The following is a 19,725-nucleotide window of genomic DNA, read 5'->3' on the forward strand; positions in this document are numbered from 1 at the left end:
GTTAAGCATCCTTTGGACCCGTGCTATGTCCGCCAATTTCTTGAAAATATGTAGAATGCAAACTATTTCCTATCGAATGGGGAAGTGTTTGTGAGAATTGTTCCCAAATGCCTGGAGCATTGGCCTGTTTGCATCTAATTTCAATGTGCTGGGTCTTTTAGTGATCTATTATCTAATCTAAGATCATAGAACTTTCAAGGTGACAAATAAGTTTTGTGCCTCATCGGATGATGAGAGATTCGCATAGTTTAGACCTATATCTCCAGGGAATGGGATTGTCAAATGTTTCGGCTATCGAATAGCCCCACAATTCACCGAATGAACGTTTGCGCCGCATTGACCGACAACCTGTGCCCGGCGAAACCAAGGTTATCCAACGCGAGCGTCGGCTGTCGCCGGCGTGGTTAGTGTGCGGGAGGTGTGTTGCGGTATGTGTAATTGACCTAATTACAGGCGCAGGGCGGGTGTCTTTAGTCATATTAGTAAGTGCGTTGATGTAATGGGTAAAGTATATTTTGTTGACCTACCTGCAGGTGAAAGTATTTATCATATTGTGTGCAGCGTATGCGGGAGTGTGGGCGTGTTGATATGGTGTTATCAAGTACTAGGCGTTCCTTAAAACCCCATGATTCTTGCGCGTGGCCAAGTCCCACAAGGCCATGTACATGTAGCCCACAGTTGTAGAATTCTGCCTCTTGGTTGGCGATCTTTTACACCCCAGTGTTTGATCTAATTTGTTCAAACTGAGTGCTGCTGGAAAACTGATTGCAGCTTTGAACATTATTGTATGAATGTTGGGCCCCAGTTTGTAAATGTCATGAAACTTTGGCCACTGATCAGGTTATACCATTGTCTCACCCCAACTTTTGACAGCAATTAAGGAGTTTTTTTCTGAACATGAGTTCAGGGTAAGAGGAGATGCATGTCAATAGTAATACCCAGCAGACACATGAAAAAGAAAAGATGTGTGCACATGCATGCACCCACTGCCAGTTGATCATGAAGCTTTTCATTGCATATCTTAGGGTACTCACAGACAAGTCAAACAATTGTGTGGGCAGCAGGCTGACAGCCAAACAATGTCATACATAGAGTGTGGCCTGCTGGCTTAAATCTTGATGCATGATTGAGTTTGATCAGTGGCCCACTGATTGCAACCAGAGTAGAGTTTGAAGTTGTCTCAGGATTGATAGGCAAGAACCCTTGGCTGGCCAGCTGTGCAAAGTATGTTGAGATTTTTCTTTGAAAATGCAGTTTGTAATACTGGGTGACAATGGGTCAACCAGGCCCAGCTCACCTTAGATATACATTCAGAATCAGACCCTGGGTTTTCATGTGTTGCTTATTCTTTTCCCAATGATTTCCAACTGCCACCAAACATTTGTGTGAAAGTGCAAGATAGCCAATGTTTTAGCAACAACAGCACACTTATTTTCATAGCAAATATATTGTTTATATGGCTCAAATATAATATTGAGTGTCACCATCTCAGGAGATAGCAGCACTCAATACAGATAGCATGAAAACCAAGAAGCATATGTGATAAGAAAGGGGGAATTAATTATTGCCATAGGCCAGAGAGATTGGGATGGTGTTACAATGTTGGATAAGAAAAAGTATATGATAATGTTTCTGGACAGCTCTGTCAAAAAGCACATCAAGATACCTCACAGTACAGATTTTACATCCTATATGCAACCAAAAAAGGCTGCTATTATTACAAAAAATATCACAAAGATGTCAAGTAAAAGAGTTTGCCTTGTTTGTTTGTATCTCTTACCCAAAAATGATTTTTTGCTGGGCAAAGTCCATCAGGCTTTAGCTTCACTCTTCAAGTTTCTGTCTGATTTTGATCAGTTATGATAAATGACATGCCTTGTTCTGCATGAAATGAACAGTGATCACAGATATATCATGGTGTATATGATACCCAAACTGATGTAAATGCATCTATGCATCTTTTCAAACCAATACAATGGGTTATGATCAGTGCATTGAGGAAGTATGCCTTTTATGGAGATCTAGAAAACAGGTATTTATTTGCATGGTATTGTGGAGATAACATTGGACAAATTCACTGGAGGTAGATCTGGCTAAGTCTCACACTTCTGGCAAAAGTGATCAACGGATCTGCAGTGTTTTGCAAGTATGTTTTGGGTGGATACTTTTCAAGCTGACAGACCTATGAACTGGTAGGTTTAGAATTCATAATGAATGCCACTCCAGGTCACAGCTTGTCATGTTCAAGAGTGGTTTCAAAACTGGCAGCCTGGGCAGTCAGCTACTGTGGATGTATGGGGTGAACATTGCCAAAATTGTCCAGTGGGTTGTAGCTGGGATATTTGTTGGTGCTGTGCAGTTGGTCATGAAACTTAACAATTGGTGTTTATCTGCTCTGGGTGCCTGAATCTCTCTGGCTTTAAAAAAAACAGTCAAAATGGTCACATTTAAGCAAAGACCATCACATCAAACTATTAGGAACTCCCTTTTATCTGTTCACTCATTGTTAGCACAAACAATAAGACACTGACCCAGATTTTAGGTTCTCCAGCATCTGTTTTCATCCAGTGCATGCCACACATAGTAGTTCATGTGGCATCATCACCACCCAGTCAGTGCTGACTTGATGTCACTGCCAGGATGGTTATCTTTTTTGACCCAGGTATGCTTCAGCTGCATTGCAATGAACCTTAGACTCTAGATGGTATATATTCTGCCCTTGGGAGAGTCCATTTCCATTCCCCCAGTTGGGAGTGCTCGCCTTAAACCTTCTGGCAGCTATTTTGTGTGAACCCATGATTGTGTTATTTGTAGCTTGGAACACCAACCATTGAAAGTAAGCAGCCACCTCTGCAAATGAATTTTATGCATGTGGGCACTATTCAAAATAATTGTTGCATATTGTGCTTTTTATGAACAAGGCTGGGTGTTGATAGCCTCTTGATGTGATGGTTATTCCATGGAGTAAATAGTGAGGAATGATATATATTTGTGAACAAGTTCAAGCATACATTTTCTCTTTCCAGGATGTTTAATGGCTAGCTGAAATGCTTTGAAGCCATGCAGGTTCCTGCCCACCCATATATGGCTCCTGGAAAAAGTAACTGGGGTCAGGCCCTGGTGTTCTTCAACACAACTGTCCAAGGCATCATGAACCGGACTCATCCTCCACGGCTGTTGTAGTCAGGCCTGCCATCCAATTGTGAACACCTGAGCCAGAAGATGGGCATTCAAGACCTTCAGGCATTCATTGAGGAGCACGCACCACAGGCGTGTGTGCCGGTGGACCTGCTGAAGCTGGCGCGGGGCGTGACGCTTCGTCAGCCGCGCACGCCTAGCGCCCGCTACCGACCGCCACCGGCCGTCGAGCTGTGCCTGGTGCTGGACGCCGAGTCCTGTCTGGACCGGCTGTATGGCGGCTACTTCAGCGGTGAGAGCCGCCGACGCCGGCTCACCGGCCCCTGGCAGCGCGCAGACAGGATCTGATAGCGTAGACAGAGCCTGGCAGCGCGCAGACAGGGTCCGACAGCGTGCAGACAGCGTCTGACAGCGTGCAGACAGGGTGTGACACAAGGCACAGAGAGAGCCTGACAGCGCACAGACAGGGTCCGACAGCGCGCAAACAGGGTCTGACAGCGCACAGACAGAGTCTGACAGCGCACAGACTGCTCGACAGCGCGTAGACAGGATCTGACAGCGCACAGTCAGTCTAACAGCGCACAGACAGGGCTCAACAGCGCGCAGACAGGGTCTGACAGCGCGCAGACAGAGCCCGACAGCGCGCAGCAGGCATCTCGTCTCCGGTGACACGCGGCGGCGGCGAGGACAAAGCTGTGCGTTACAGTTTAGCGCTGTTTAGACCGAGTTCTTCTCGTTGTGTATTTGTTCCTTTTGAGGCTGACTGATGCTTGCATTTGGTGGTCTGTAATATCACCGCAGCGCAATATGCATCGTCGTTGAATATGCTGGTCGGTTCTACAATCTCGTGATCCGTGGGGTCCCTGATCTCCCCCCCCCCCTCCCCCTTTGTCGGCAGACTGGGTGTGCGGCGGCCAGTGGAACCGCATGGTGCAGTTCATGGCCATCCTCATCCAGACGGTGCAGGCTAATAACATGGAGCTGGCCATCTTCTTCTCCGGCGCGTTGGAGCTGCCACGCATGCGCGACTGGGTGGGTCACCAGTACGCCCAGCGGCGCGACATCAACCAGGCGCTGAAGCACGTGGCGCTCAAGTCGACGCCGCCGCCCAAGGTGTGGTGGACGGCGCCGGCCTGCCTACGCACCGCGCTGCGCATGGCGCTGCGTCACCTCAAGGTGCAGGTGCTGTGCTCCAGCGACGACCACCGCCAGGAGGTGATGGCCTTCTGCCGCGACAACAACTACCACGGCGTGATGGCCGAGGACGCCGAGTACATGGTGTTCAACCCGCCGCGCCTCTTCTCGGCCAAACAGATGAAGCTCACGTACAAGGTGAGGCGGCAGGGGTGGTCGAGACTGCAGACTGTGTTGGACCTGAGTTGTGTTGCTGGGATGCGCGGGTGGGGAACCGTCGCCCTGTTTCCAAATGGGTGTGAATGTTGTTGCCTGGTGCAAGTCGTCGAGGCTGGTGATATTACCGCGCCGGCCATCGTGATTGGTTCCATACGCGGTAGGATTCCGGATGAGACTCAAGCTGGAATGGGGGCAGGCAATTATTTATTCATTTACTGAGCTGGCTGTTATTCGCTGCCTTAATAACAGCCAATCCGCCCCCCGTTGATCGGTGGCCATACGCCATACGCCTACAACCCCTGCGTCTCGATAGATCTGCATGCTACTGTGCGCCATCCCGACCGTCTGCGGTGCCTGGTCGTACTGTGCGCCATCCCGACCGTCTGCGGTGCCTCGTTGTACTGTGCGCCATCCCGACCGTCTGCGGTGCCTGGTCGTACTGTGCGCCATCCCGACCGTCTGCGGTGCCTGGTCGTACTGTGCGCCATCTCGACCGTCTGCGGTGCCTCGTTGTACTGTGCGCCATCCCGACCGTCTGCGGTGCCTCGTTGTACTGTGCGCCATCTCGACCGTCTGCGGTGCCTCGTCGTACTGTGCGCCATCCCGACCGTCTGCGGTGCCTCGTTGTACTGTGCGCCATCCCGACCGTCTGCGGTGCCTCGTTGTACTGTGCGCCATCCCGACCGTCTGCGGTGCCTCGTCGTACTGTGCACCATCCCGACCGTCCGTGGTGCCTCGCCGCACTGTGCGCCATCCTGACCGTCTGCGGTGCCTCCTCGTACTGTGCGCCATCCCGACCGTCCGTGGTGCCTCGCCGCACTGTGCGCCATCCCGGCCGTCCGCGGTGTCTGGTCGGTGAAACTTAACGTCCATCTGGCGCTGGTGTGGCAGGGCTCGCTGGAGACCAAGGAGTTTATCCTGAACGAGGTGGCGCGTGGGCTGGACCTGCAGCCCAACCGGTTCTGCCTGCTGGCCGCCCTGCTGGGCACCTACCTGCTGACAGAGGACGAGCTGGCCGAGTTCCACGAGTCGCTCCGGAGCCTGCCAGACTCACCGGCCAAGGTAGGCCGCGCTCGCCCTGGTGACCGGTGGGCGGACGGGCGGCGCGCAGGCTCTGCGGCGACGGTGGCGGCTCTCAGGCGGCGCTCCTGTGGTCGGCTCACCTCGTGCTGTTCTGTCGGGGTGGGGCTGCTGACACTGCGTGCCTGTCTCGTTGCAGGCCCCTGCGGAGGATATCATCCGCCTGGTGCTGGAGTTTGTGCGCGCCCTGCCGTCGGTCGACTGTCTGGACACGGTCGGCGCAAGGGTGTTCAAGTCGGCCAAGGACCCTCGCATTCAAAAGCTCAAGCAGAGCGTCGCCTACTTTGTGAACGGGTCCCGAGATGACTACTTCAAGTACAAACCTGCCACCAGTGAGTATTCTCTTCTTTGGGAGGGGATGGGGCATGTTACTCATATGAATTTCGTGGGGTGCTGTCCTCCCTGTCCGTGTACTTATTCCTTCCACTTTTGTTTAACACATCACAATGCGTGTTTGGTGCCTCTTGATCGGCGAGCACTTGGTTATTCATAGCAGTATCAACAGCTGTAACGCTCCACACGGAGCCTGCATACACAGCCACTTCCATCTTTGTAGCCGGTGATGTAAGTAGACGATCCCTGATTGCATCTAAGGATAGATTTGCGAGGTGCGCATGGCATTGTTTCTGCGACCATTTCTTTTTAGACGCCTGCAGGCAGGTCAGATAAGTACGTCTTGTTCGTGGAATGACACGCCATTTTCTACGCGTGTCCGTCTCGTTCGTAAGGTTTCGTTTTCGTGTGACACATTTTCTGTGGCCATGCTGTTTTGCGTTGGAACTTGGCTGCTGTTGCAGTACATTACCACGTCTTCTCCACGTTGAGTGGCGCAGATTTGAAATGTGCAGAGGTCAGGGAACTGTGACCTTTGGCTTACTCGGGTGGAGCTATGTGCGCACTAGGAGGGGTCGCAGCCCTGCCCGACCCTGCCGACCGCCGCGGCCCCCTCTCGGGAGGTGTGTGTGTGTGTGTGTGTGTGTGTGTGTGTGTGTGTGTGTGTGTGTGTGTGTGTGTGTGTGTGTGTGTGTGTGTGCGTGCGTGCGTGCGTGCGTGCGTGCGTGCGTGCGTGCGTGCGTGCGTGCGTGCGTGCGTGCGTGCGTGCGTGCGTGCGTGCGTGCGTGCGTGCGTGCGTGCGTGCGTGTGTGTGTGTGTCGGGTCAGAGTGCGGTGACCTGACTGACCCTGGTCTGTCGCCGGAGCTGTGCATCTGTTGGGTCAGGAGGTTGCGCGACTCGTTCTGAACGGGGCCCGCCCGGCAGCCGCCGAACCGGACGGCGTGGCGGCATTCGCGTCGGACACAGAGCCAGCGCCGCCTGCCAGCCGGCTCGTCAGTCAGCCGGCGTCGCCGGCCGTCCCGACCGACGGCCAGGCGATGGACGCCATCACACAGCGGCTCGGCCAGCTCACCACCGACAGTGGGTGCAGGCGGGACGACGACGGCGACGGCGGCGGTGGCAGCGCTGGCAACCACCGACGCCAGCGGAACGGGCGCTGTGGCGGCACGCTTGTGGAACCGCTGCTGATTGATGCCCGTGGGGGCAGGTTTGCGGCTCGTTTCGTATGGTGCGGGTTAACACGCGCCCGGTCGGCCGGCTAGATACCCTTCGCTCGGGTTGGGGGGTCAATTTACCTCCCCCCCCCTGAGATTTCGGGAACTAAGAAAGCTAGGGACACAAAATTTGCAGGATGTGTTGACCTGCATGTGAACTCACCTAGGCTAAAGGTTCAGATTCCTAGATCACGAGCTTCGGGTCAAAAAACAAGGTCAAGGTCAAGGTCAAGTTCCAGTTTGGTCTCCAAAGTGCCCACAGAACCTAGATAACCATTTCTAAGCAAAAGGTCACATGCTCATTCAAGACCAGTGACCTTGTTTGACCTTTTGAAGGTCAAGGTAACCAAAATCATACAAGATTGCCTTGAGTTTTGCATTCGACTGAGCGACAAAGATTACGCTAGGCAGTATGTTCCTAAAACAAAATGTTGACCCGGGTCATTTTAGGTCAATGACGTGCTCTGACCTTTAAGAAGGCCGTGGAAGATGTATAATGCGGTTCCTGCTATCAGTAAATTCGAAATGAGTACCAGAAACTGTCCCATTCCGCAAGCCCGAGAGTAACAAAACAGGTTGGTTTGGACCTTGGTGTGACATTCATACCTGACCTTAGGTCGGTGTTATTTCCTCATTGAGCTGTTGTGTTGCCTAAGAAAGCATCTCAGATATGTATGGCTTCGTTTAACACTCCGTTGTTGGATCAGATTGAAGGATTCCCCAGAAATTGACTGCTGAAACCATGGCTTGACTTTGACCTGCCATAGGTCAGTGACCTTACAAGTAACATCTATAATTGCTGATGCCGAACAATCTGCTATTAAATTGTCTACAGCCACGCAAAATTTGGCGCGGCTACGCCGCGTCGTTCGGAAACCATGCAGGAAAAACCGTCAGGGGGTCAGTTTGCCCCCCCCCCCACGCCCCACCCCCCACCCGAGCGCGTGTTAAGACATTGTGTCTCCGCTATGGTTTTTATATATGCGTTTGTGTATACTATGTTTCAATGGATCGAACCAGCCATGAAATCGCGATGCGCCCCCCCCCCCCCCCCGTGTTAGCTGTATGTGCACCCATTTTATATTAATCGTGGAATCCGTTTTTGCCAGCCAGAGTAGAGTGCCCGCAACATCTATTTTGTGTTCGTCAAGCGGCGTATCGCGGACCGGTCATGTTTCCGTGGAACACTGCAGGTGCGTGTTATTCTCCACAGATGGCGTTAGTATATCCGGCTCGGCTCCGGGCTCGTACAACGGCGTGGCGCCGTCGGCCAATGGGCATATGGACATGGTGAGTCACGCGTCCTGTGCCTTCTCCGCCGTTCGCCGCCTCCGCCGCCAGGCCGGCTGGCGCCTCTGAGTCAGGGGGTAAAGTCACTGTGCGCGTCACGTGCACCACGTGGACGCCGTGTGCGCTGTTGGCCGCTGGAGTTACCGTGGGCTCCGGGCCGGGCCGCAGCGGCGCCGCACGACCTACGGCCGCAGCGCGGGCCGGCTGGCGTCGCCGCTCCCCCGGTGCAGACGGCGGCCGGTCGGCGTGTCTCTCTCGCGGCCGAGTTCCGGCGGACGCGGCAGCGAGCGCCGAGCAGCGCTGCCGCCGGCCGGCCGCCCAGGTGCTGTCTGTTGAGCAAACGTGCCTCAGTCGGCCGGCGGCAGCGGGCGCCGAGCAGCCCTGCCGCCTGCCGGCCGCCCAGGTGCTGTCTGTTAAGCAAACGTGCCTCGGTCGGCCGTCGGCCCACCGTCGCAGACGGGTCCATTGTTCATTCAGTCGTTAGTGCGTGGCATGTACGAGAAGCGATCTGGTCCGAGCGCGCCATATCCGTGTCAACAACACGGCGGCGGCGGTGCCAGGTGGGCCCCACCATGCATCGCCGTGGGTGCTAACGGGGGCCTAGAGTGATGCGCGCCATGCCAGCTAATGGATGTGATTGTCAGTTTGTGTGTGTGTGGCGGGGAAGGGAATTATTGGGTTTTCGATCTTGCTACGGAAGCGCTTATGCAGTCGTTGTCGACGGTAATGTTCTCGGCGAGGTTTTGCGTCCCGCCGTCATGTTGAGCTAGCTGTTGAGCTGGGACGTGAGACGTGCAGAGCTGTTGGCAGGACGTGGCGAAGTCGGCGGTGACCGGTGTGTGGGGTCAGCAGGGCGTGGAGGGGCCGCTGGTGGTGATGACGCCGCCGCTGCTGCCGCCCGTTAGCGCCGAGGTGCTGCGCACGGCCGCCGAGCGACACCAGAAGGGCCTGATGTCGCCCTGGATCTATCAGGTGCTCTCCAGGGTGAGTGCGCACCCAGGCCGGCCGACGCTCCCTGAGGCGCGGCCGAGCGGCCTCGCGAGCCCGCCAAGCGACAGAGTACCCGCACGGAGGCGGTGCTAACCCTGCCTGTCTGTATTCGACGAAACTGTTGGCCGAGAGGCGAGCTGGAACGCGCGACCTTCCGCACCTGTATGAGGTGAACGTCCCCCCCCCCCCCACAGGGCTGTATCTCCCCTCCCCCCCACGTCCCAGGCGTCCCGTCGCGAGGGCGCACGAGCTCACGTCGCGCGAGACATGTCCACCGGAGGCGGCGGTGTGATGCTGGCCTGCCCGCTCTGCCCCGCCCGTGTGTGACGCTCCCCCGTGCTGACGGTGGGCGTGGCGTCTGGCAGGGCGAACTAAAGATTCCAGTCAGCATGGAGGACGAGCTGGGCCGCGAGCTGCCGAACTCGACGCTCTTCTTCCGACCGGTGCGCGAGCGTGTGTACGCCGTCCTATTCAACCTGTACCACCACAGCTACCTGCACAACAAGGACAAGGAGAAGCCGGCACCCGAGCGGCACCAGGTGCCGCACGTCCAGGTCAGGCTGCGCGCCGTGGAGGTTTGGGTCTCGCGCTCTGTCACGGGTCACTCGCGAACGAAATGGGTGGATGTGGGCGCGACAAGCTTGGAGCCATACAATGAGCGAGGTTCGAAATGAAGCGTATGGACGCGTCATCCAGATGTGCGCGTGGTTGTGCTGCAGTGCGTGGCACCCTTCAGTGGACGGGGTGGGGACGCTCAGACGGAGCCGAGCCGGGCCGACGCCCCGCCCCGCCCCGCCTGCTCGGCCGTCGGGCCGGCCGGCCGCTGTATCCAGTCCGCCCCAGTGAGCCGCGGCTGGTGCGCGTGCACCGGGGCGCCGGCCCCTCCCCTGTAGGGGTGCCGTCAGCACGGCGGCGGTATTTAGAGCACGGTCGCCGTCTGACCCCGGGGCATCCGTGACGAGGAGGGCATGTACGGACGGCGGCGGCTTGTTTGGCCTGGGGTGTCGTCGGCTGAGCGATGGCCGACTGCCGCCGGGCTGCCGGCCACACCCCTGACCGGTGGGATGCCGAGCACGGATCGGGCACGTCGGGCACGGGACACCGACGCCGCACTGCGCCTCCCGCTCTAGGGTCACGTACCATACTCAGCTGTTGATGCGGGCAACCGTTGAAGGCATGTTTGGCGTGACTGGGTGAGGTTGGCAATGCGGCCCCACAGTTGCATTCTTTGTTTTGTTCCGTGGCGTTCGTTGTTGCTATTTTGCATATATGTGCTCATGTGCACCCAGCTCCCTAGCTTCACATGTGCTTACTCTGGGAGATATTTGCTGACCGTGCTGGCGGACTGTGTTGGAGCGGGCGACACGTGACTGGGTGCGCCGTGACCGGCCGGCCGTGGGCCGACCTCGCCGCCAGGCCCGTGACCGGCCGGCCTGCCGTGCCGACAGGTGCGTGAGTGGGCCTACAGTCGCAACAACCCGTACACGCGGCCCGACCTGGTGACAGCCAAGCCGCTGGGCTGGGGCGTGCCGACCGTGCAGCGCCTCTGGTTTGGGTGAGTGTCACCCCGTCGGCTGCGGCGCCGGCCGTCAGCGCCAGCTCCCCGTAGCTGTGCGCCGGCGGCCGGCTCGGCCGCCGCCGCCGCGGACGGCCGTCAGTGCGGGGGCCGTCCGGCGCCGGTGTCGGCCGGGCGGTCGGTGAGCGGCTTCCGTCCGAATGGCCGCCGCTGCACCGGAAGTCAGCCGCTTCCGGGCCGTTCCGGGCGCCGGCTGTCGCGGCGCGGCTCCGGCGCCAACGGCAGGCGTCATGCGTCACAGAGTTCGGGGGATTCGGGATTGCTACTGCTGGCGGGCAGCCGAATGACGATGATTCTGGGAGTGCCGTGGAGAAGACGGGCTGTGTGACGTCTTGGGGCGGCGCCGCGGCCGGCGTCGGCCGCGGCAGTCACCTCGCCCACCCACGGTCGTGTGCCGTCGCGTGCGGGTCGAGCCGTCACAACGGGAGTGGAAAAACTGCCTGTGGCTGGCTTGCTAGCTCTGTTGGTGACACAAAGGGTACGGAGTTGTTTTGTGGTCTCGCGCAGTATGTACCGTGGCTCACCAGTGGGCGCGGGCGGTCCGCAACAAACGGGCACAGCTCCCAGTTGTGTTGCATTTGTGTATTGGTGCAAGCTGTGCAAGACATGACGCAGCAGGAGTTTGCGCTGCGTGCCGCGCCGTCCGCGTGGACTCGATAATGGCGCCCGGTGCGCCGGGTGGCAGCGGGGCATGGTATGATTGCCGGGATACCGGGCGGCCGCGTCCCGTCGGGCCGTGCCAGTTGAGCACAATCGGAGGCAGCGCCGAGCCAGCGCTCAGAGCCCGGTCTGGTCGGCAGTTGGTCAGACCCTCTGATATCGTTGTTGTAGTTGCGAGATGCCACGGGTAGCAGAGGACACTCGAGCCCGGCTCGTGTTTGGCCCCGGACCAAATGACGACGACGTGGATGTGTGGTCTTGTGACGGCGTGTGTGGGTCACTGCATAGTTCGGCTGAACCGCCGGTCCCTGCCAACCTTTATGTTGGCGGCTCTGAGACCGGGGGTCGGGGTCGGCAAACGAGGCGAGACCTGGGGTTGAGGTCAGCAGCCGGGGTGAGACCTGGGTTGGGGTCCGCAGCCGGGGTGAGACCTGGGTTGGGGTCCGCAGCCGGGGCGAGACCTGGGTTGAGGTCAGCAGGCGGGGTGAGACCTGGGTTGGGGTCTGCAGCCGGGGTGAGACCTGGGGTCGGGGTCAGCAGCCGGGGCGAGACCTGGGGTCGGGGTCAGCAGCCTGGGTGAAACCTGGGGTCGGGGTCAGCGGCCGTTGGTGAGACCTGGGGTCGAGGTCAGCAACCAGGGTGAGACCTGGGGTCAAGGTCGGCAGCCAGGGCGAGACCCGAACCGGCCGTCTGTGGGGCCCGTCCAGCGGAGCGGACGGCGCGCGTCACATGCCGTCGCTCTGTGCGCCAGCCCGGCCGGCCGGCTCGATCTGGATTAATCTGGACATTGGCGCCGGTGATCTGGATCAGGCCGGACAGCCGCACCGTGCGCCGCGCCCCTGTCGCCACGAGACCACAAAGCGGCCGGCCCGGCGCGTGATCAGTGTGCGGTGCGTCGGCTGACGGCTCCCCAGCCGGTTGGCACCGGCTGGCCCGCCATTGTCTGCCGGGCCGGGTGTCGCTGTCGCCATGCCGCCACCACGGCCGCGCTGAATTATGAATGAATGCCGCCCGCCTGTGAAACGTGACCACCGCGGGAGCGCGGCGCGCCGGCCGCCCCTGCGCGTCCGCAGAGCCGGCCGGCGCGGGCCACCCCACCAGACTGGCGGACTGGCGGCGCCGGTTGGGGCGCGTTTGGTCGCCCCGACTGAGTCCGGGCTCACCACCAGGCCGATGACTGCAGACTGCGCCGCCGGCGAGGGTGTCCACCCGACGGCACCTGCGCCGCGTCGTGTCGTCCTCTGTTCCTGGCGAAGGGCTGTGTGGTGGCGACACTGCCGCACGTGGGAGGAGGATGCGCACTCCAGTCAGTCATGTCCGGCACAGGACTTGGCACCGGAGCGCGAGCGAGAGATTTTGCATTTCGCGAGGGACATTGTCCGCATTCGGTGCCTCCCGCGGGAATAGGTACTCGCTGGTCCCAACCCGTCGCGCTTGGGCACGTCCAATCGCTCTTGTGGTTTTCCAGGTGTGAAGTAAGGAGGCAAACACCTTTGGAGTTTAGGAACTTGCCCTTTCGCTTGAAGAAGTCCTGTATTGGCTTGCCGCGAGATCACGGCGCTTCTTCACGGAAATGGAGCCCCGGGACGCTTCACAATATTAATGTAAAGCTGTCTGGGGTGAGATGCGTGAAGCCATTGGACGTGTGAAGCCATTAAGCGGACGTGTGGCCTTGTTCTGTTCTCAGGACGACTGACGACGACAAGAAGCGTCGGTTGAGGGCTTTCCTGACCTGCATGCAGTCCGACTTCCCGAACATGCGGAGTTCGGTGTATGTGCCGCACCAGCTGCTGGTGCTCGCTTGTGTTCTCAGGTGAGCAGGCCCGGCGCGGGGCGGGTGCGCCGCTCCCTGTGAGCATGCCCACGAGCTGTTTGAGCGTCTCCGGGTGTACAGACATGGGAGTACGCTACAGGACGGTACAGCTGCGCCGTCCTGGGAGTTGGGGCCGCCTGTTGCTATGCCCTGTGTAGGCCGGCCGTGCCTGCAGGCAGACTTCGGCGGCGCTGTGCGCGCCAGCGGCGTGCGTGTCCTGCCGTGCTGGCGGCCGTCTATAGACGAGCCCGGCTCGGCTGCTGACGAGCCGCCCCGTCCGCCCGCGACTCAGTGCCCTTCCCGATACGCTCCCTGCCACCCGCCAGCTTCGCTGTCAGCTCGGCTGGCGTGGGCGCCGTTTGCGTGTTGTTTTAAGCAGCGGTGTTGTCGCATCAGCGGATCTTTGCCGGGCGAACCTGCGCGCCGCTGCGGAGTGGCGCCCGCCTGGTGTCCGTCATCTGCGCGCCGCTGCGGAGTGGCGCCCACCTGGGGCCGTCATCTGCGCGCCGCTGCGGAGTGGCGCCCGCCTGGTGTCCGTCATCTGCGCGCCGCTGCGGAGTGGCGCCCACCTGGTGGCCGTCATCTGCGCGCCGCTGCGGAGTGGCGCCCGCCTGGTGGCCGTCATCTGCGCGCCGCTGCGGAGTGGCGCCCACCTGGGGCCGTCATCTGCGCGCCGCTGCGGAGTGGCGCCCGCCTGGTGTCCGTCATCTGCGCGCCGCTGCGGAGTGGCGCCCACCTGGTGGCCGTCATCTGCGCGCCGCTGCGGAGTGGCGCCCGCCTGGTGGCCGTCATCTGCGCGCCGCTGCGGAGTGGCGCCCACCTGGTGTCCGTCATCTGCGCGCCGCTGCGGAGTGGCGCCCGCCTGGTGGCCGTTATCTGCGCGCCGCTGCCGGCTGATGCTCGCCGCCGCTGGTGGTGATGCGCCCCGCGGTGCGCCCGTCCGTGACGCTGGCGTGTCTGCGCCGTCGGCAGGTACATTATGTCTCAGAGCAGTGTGACGGGCCAGTCTTTCTTGTACAAGCCAGAGCTGGACGCCTTCATTGCGCAGGCGCTCAGTCCCAAGCTCACCGACTCACACTACCTGCAGGAGCTGCAGGTGAGAGAGCTCACCGACCCACGCTACCTGCGAGAGCTGAACGTGAGAGTGCTGGTGGCGCCGTCGGTGGCGCCGTCACCCTGCGCCGTGAGGGCAGGACGGTGGGCTTCAAGTGGCTGTCTACCGATTCGGTCGGTCCGGCCCACCGATTATACCCGCATGTGGACAGCTCCAGTGGATGTGCACATTGCCTGCATTTGTGTCCGTACGATTAAATGCGTCTTGGGGACGGGGGGAGGATGGGCAGTGATTTCGGATGGGCGTTGTATGAGCGTGTGACGCCAGCAATGTAGTGCCAAAAGATGAATCGGTATTTATGACAGGGCTGCCAGCTGTGCAATGTTCGTGACTGTGTATTTGGACCTGAGCCGACTTGACCTGGCCTGCGCCGGCCTCGGCGTGCCGACAGCTCCCGGCCGTGACGCCGCGTGGGGTGCAGCTGGCCAACCTGTTCATGCAGGGCGTGGAGGCGGCGCTGTTCGCCAACGACGCATGCGGTGCGCCCATCCCTTGGCTCATGTGCTGCCCGTGGCTCTTCTTCGACGGCAAACTGTTCCACAGGTGGGGCTGGCCGCTGTAGTGGCGACGCTGACGTAATCTGGTGCTCTAGCGGGCCTGTTCATCGTCATTTCGTCTCCAGTTTTATCAACACGTCTCGCCGCTGGAGGGAGGGAGGGAGGGAGGGAGGGAGGGAGGGAGGGAGGGAGGGAGGGAGGGAGGGAGGGAGGGAGGGAGGGAGGGAGGGAGGGAGGGAGGGAGGGAGGGAGAAAGAGAAAGAGAAAGAGAAAGAGAAAGAGAAAGAGAAAGAGAAAGAGAAAGAGAAAGAGAAAGAGAAAGAGAAAGAGAAAGAGAAAGAGAAAGAGAAAGAGAAAGAGAGAGAGAGAGGGGGGGGGGGGGGAGTTGTATACGATCATGGAGCCCGTGAAGGCCGGGGTGGTCATTGTGAAACCGAGGTTTCGCGGTGCTGTCACGTAAAAACAGAAACAGCGAACATTTACCTTAGAAAATTCGGTTAAATTCTGCATTGCACAACATTTCATATGGTCTACAGCAAACTAGGCTACAAAGATTTCCAAAGTATTAAACCTCGGAAGGAGCATACAATTCTGTCTTCCCTGCACCCACGCTGTGACCAGTTCGGAAACAGGCAGCTGTTCGCCACGGGACCGGGCTGAGCTCCGATTGGCTGGTGGTGCAGTCCGAAAAGCGTCGTACGTTGTGACGAAGATGCGGCAGCACGCGTCTAAAATCTCAGGAAATCCAGTTTTAGCTGGATATTCTGCCGACCGCGAGCCCTTTTTTATCCATCCACGTGATCAGGCGGTTCTGCGATGCTGCAAGGCTTCTGGGAAGTTGTGTCGCAGCGGACAAATACTGTTGCGCCATTGTGGTGTGCACCCCCATGTCTGAGAACTAAGTGCTAATATTTCGCAGTTGAAGATATTGAGGCAAGCGTGAGATATTATGCAATAAGCTCACTTATCACTGTTGGCATACGTGGTAGAAAACATTGCTCCAGACGGCACAATTTCCCTGCTTAGTCAATATGCTCCCCAAGACGTCATTGTTTGATTACGTCATAGTACCTTACACAACACTGACTGAGAGCCAATGGACGGCCGTAATATCGTGAAATCTGGAAATCGTTCTCACGAACACCCGAAATGAACAATTTGACAATTATAGTTTCCTTGGCATTTATTTCGTCGTGGTCGTCGTCGTCGATTTTGTCATTTCAGTTCAAAACTCCATACAAATGTGAAACACTCCCTCTAGGCGTGTATTTCTTCCATGTCAATAATCTGGCCGTGTTTTGACCAATTGTGGTTCTCACCCTGAGCGCCCTCAAGCCTGGCAGTTTCCTTGTTTTCGTCTTGCGTTGCTGCGAAGACCTGGCCGCCGACACGACTGACCTAGTTCGGCCGGCGTCCAAGCGGACGCGGCGGCGTGCACGGCCGGCCGACTGGCTGCAGCTGGATTACGTGCAGCCTGACCGTCACAGTCCGGTCTGTTATGGGCTGCCGTCTGGCGTCGGCGACGGTCCGGAACTGCGGCCGTAAATAGGCGGCTGTGACGCGGCCGTGACGCGGCGCCGGTATGCTCCCGGCCGGGCAGCGGTCGGCCCGCCGCGGGCTGCCGACCGACCGACGGCGCTGCGCCTCCGTCGCATGGGATCGATGCGTTCGATCGAGCGGCGGCCGCGCACCGGCCGGCCGGCTCGGCACGTCGCCCCCGACCGGTGACCTTGCAGCGGAGCCGTCCTCTGATCGGCCTGCAACGCCGCGCGCGGCCCCGCAACGCTGCGGTGTCGGCGCACTCCGCTCGACGGTACGGCGGCACCGTCCCGGGATCGAGCTGGCGGTGTCCTCCGATGGACCTCACAACGTGCCCATGCTCGGACCGTCTCTGCGCTGTCGGCCTTCCCGTGAGCTGGCGCGCTGCCCGGCGGTACGGTCCCGCCTCTCGCCAGCTGGCCGCCCGTCGGCTGCCCCTCCGACGACCGGGTCCCGCCGCCGACGCTGGCGGTAGTTTTCCGTCCGATGCATCAGCCAGCAGCAAAATCCACCGCTCGCCAGACGCCGCGGGCCTGCCTTTGACCGTAACCGGCCCCAGGGGCCGCTGGAAGCGCCATCGGTGGCGACACATGGCAAGAACAAGCAATATCGCAGATAACGCAATAACGCCTGTGGAAGGGTGGTGGGTTTCCGGAACTGGCCGGCTGCGACGCACGTGTGTGAGATATGTGCGTAGGCGGGTGCGCGCGTCGTACCAAGGGCTGCCCGTATGGGAGAAGAAGGTGCTGATGTTGCACGTCGCTGTACGGCCTCTTGTGCGCACATGTTTATTTCAAAGTAATGCCGACGTCTTCAGTCTTCTTCAGTCTCACTCACTTCTCGTGTTTGGGTTCGAACCCCAGTTGGTCTGTGAGCGCTAATATGGCCTCTGCACTTGCCGGCGATCCATTAAAGGGTGCTTCACGACGTACGTCGCACTGATTTAAAAAAAAAAACTATGGGGATGTGTCCTAACCGCCGGTCGGTATGGGGATGTGTCCAGACCACCGGTTTGTGTGGGGATGTGTCCTGACCGCCGGCCCGTGTGAGGATGTGTCCAGACCGCCGGTCTGTGTGGGGATTTGTCCTGACCGCCGGTCTGTGCCGGCAGCTACCTGCTGAAGGCCAGCCAGTGCCGCAACGTCACGCAGCTGTGCGACGGCCAGATGGAAATGGTGGCGCAGCTGGAGCTGACGCGCCAGGCGGTGCTGGACGGGCTGCACGTGCAGTACGGCCGTCCGCCGCTGCCGGTGGGGCCGGGCCCGGCCGCAGCCGTCGAGCCGCCGCTGGACCGGCGCGGCGGCCGGCTCGAGATCGGCGGCGTCGTCGTCGGCTCCTGGGCGGGCAGCGTGGGCCGCGGCGGCGCGCTCATGCCGGCCGGCTTCCAGCGGCGGCCGCTGGGCCGCGCTCCCCACACAGTGGTGCCCGGCGGCCGCTACCCGCCAGTCGGCAAGGCCGGCAGTCGCAAGCAGCAGGTGAGCACCGGCGTCGCGCGACAATCGGCCGCAGTGTGGCGAGGGGCTCCACAGGTCCGCCGGCGCTGGCTCCAACCGCCCGCCTTGCGTGCTCACCGTTCAGTGACGCCGCTCCCACATCGTGTCGTGCGCGCCCCGCGCTCCACGGCGGCCCGGTGTCTGCCCGGCCGCCGGCGGGGCGGCCAGCTGGCTCGCTTCCGTGTCGTCTGCCGACAGGCCGGTCACGCGAGCGTTGGGGGACGGCAGGGATGGGGACGGACGTGGTCAGCGGTGCTGGGCGCCAGCGCTGGGATGGCGGCAGGGTCCAGACGTGGTGTGCCGCCACTGGCGTCCGTCCGCCCGGTGTCGGGGCGCCGGCCGCCAGCCGGACGCGGCTGACCGGAGGCGCCTCATCACCGACGCCGCTGGCTGACCTCTGTTCTGTCGCCGCAGGGGAAGCGGAAGCTGGGCGGCCGAGACGCAGACGGCGGCCTGCTGCCGACCGGCCGGGCCATGACCGTGGACACCTCGGCCAGCGCGTGAGTCCTTGTCCCCCGCCGGCGGCGGCAGCGAGTCAGGCCGAGCCAGGCCGCGTCTGCCGGCACCGGCCGTTCCGGCCCTTCCACGGGCTGGTGGCCTGTCCCTGGCCTAGCTGACGAGCCCTGCGATGGTATCGGGGGCTGGTTTTTATAAGCCCTGTATACGATTAGGGAGCCTTCGGTCAGTGATGGGTCGTGGCAGAAGACCAACGAAGAAGAAACACAACAGCAACAACAAGAACAAAAGTCAACATTCGGACACAGTCCTCGTGTTATTCACGAGCTCCCTTATCGGGCGAAAAGTAGACAGCTGGCATGCGTGCGCTCCCCGCCAGTGCGCCTTCGTTCGTCGGTTAGGTGCCTGTCCGGTAAGCCGCGCCCGGGCCGAGTCGTCAGTGTGCGCGCGCCGCTGCCGGACTGGCCGAGCCACGCCGTCCCTCCCGGCCGTGGGTGGTGCGCGAGCGGTGCCGCTGCTCGGCCGACCCCCACCACCGCTTCGGCGGTCCGGCGTTGTCTCTCTCGCGGTCACACCGCACACCAGGGAATCGTAATTCGTCTTGTTTTCAGCGGGCAAGAGCGTGCGGTGGCTCGACGCCCCCCCCCCCCCCCCCCCCCGAGGACGGAGGGTGAACAGTCCCGGGGCGGCCAGCGCCGGCAGGCTGTGTGTTTGTCGTGTCGCTGTTGAGGCGGTCTGTTCGGCGCGGCCCGCTCGCCTCGCCTCCCGCTGACTCGGAGTCCTGTGCCGACCGGCAGCGAGGTGGGCCAGGTGACTATGGACGGCGCCGGCGGCGACGCGCCTGACCAGTTTGAGGACGGGCCGCGGCCGCGCGCGTAGGCCGCCCAGTAGCACCTCCGCCGCTGCCGCTGCCGCTGCTGCTGCTGTTGCTGCCGCTGCTGCTGCCGTCGCCGACTCAAGCTACGAGGATGGCGCTGGACGAGCCGGCGAGGGTCGGCGAATATTTTTGTATTGCCTGTTACATTCTCTGGATGCGTGTTGTTGCATGTGATGGGCGAGCGGCGGCGCCGACCCAGGTGCGGCGCTGCGCCGCGGCAGGTCCGGGCCGCCACAGGCCGTGGCGGAACCCGCTACCTGAGATGGGCCCTGCGTCCTCGTTCGGCCCGGCGGGAGCTAGC

General features: G+C 60.3%; 1 protein-coding gene and 1 long non-coding RNA gene across 2 annotated transcripts; both read left to right on the top strand.

Annotated features, from left to right (window-relative positions):
- Nucleotides 1-348: 348 nt before the first annotated feature.
- LOC119092563 (constitutive coactivator of PPAR-gamma-like protein 1) lies at nucleotides 349-17,915 on the top strand (the record flags this gene model as incomplete). The annotated part of the gene is made up of 15 exons (XM_037215519.1): nucleotides 349-428; nucleotides 3,027-3,430; nucleotides 4,037-4,470; nucleotides 5,383-5,553; nucleotides 5,711-5,903; nucleotides 6,830-6,985; nucleotides 8,333-8,409; nucleotides 9,262-9,393; nucleotides 9,765-9,953; nucleotides 10,848-10,954; nucleotides 13,323-13,448; nucleotides 14,421-14,544; nucleotides 14,954-15,105; nucleotides 17,710-17,865; nucleotides 17,912-17,915. Coding segments are annotated over exons 2-15 (2,229 nt in total), but the record flags the coding sequence as incomplete, so codon positions are not given.
- A 58-nt stretch (nucleotides 17,916-17,973) lies between these two features.
- Nucleotides 17,974-19,380, top strand: LOC119091763 (uncharacterized). The gene is made up of 3 exons (XR_005093434.1): nucleotides 17,974-18,073; nucleotides 18,506-18,591; nucleotides 19,345-19,380. It is a non-coding gene; the product is annotated as an uncharacterized LOC119091763 (long non-coding RNA).
- The last annotated feature ends 345 nt before the right edge of the window (nucleotides 19,381-19,725 follow it).

The sequence above is a fragment of the Pollicipes pollicipes genome, unplaced genomic scaffold (genome assembly GCF_011947565.3).
Source record: "Pollicipes pollicipes isolate AB1234 unplaced genomic scaffold, Ppol_2.1 Scaffold_3447;HRSCAF=4054_pilon_pilon_pilon, whole genome shotgun sequence".
Lineage (NCBI taxonomy): Eukaryota > Metazoa > Arthropoda > Thecostraca > Pollicipedomorpha > Pollicipedidae > Pollicipes > Pollicipes pollicipes.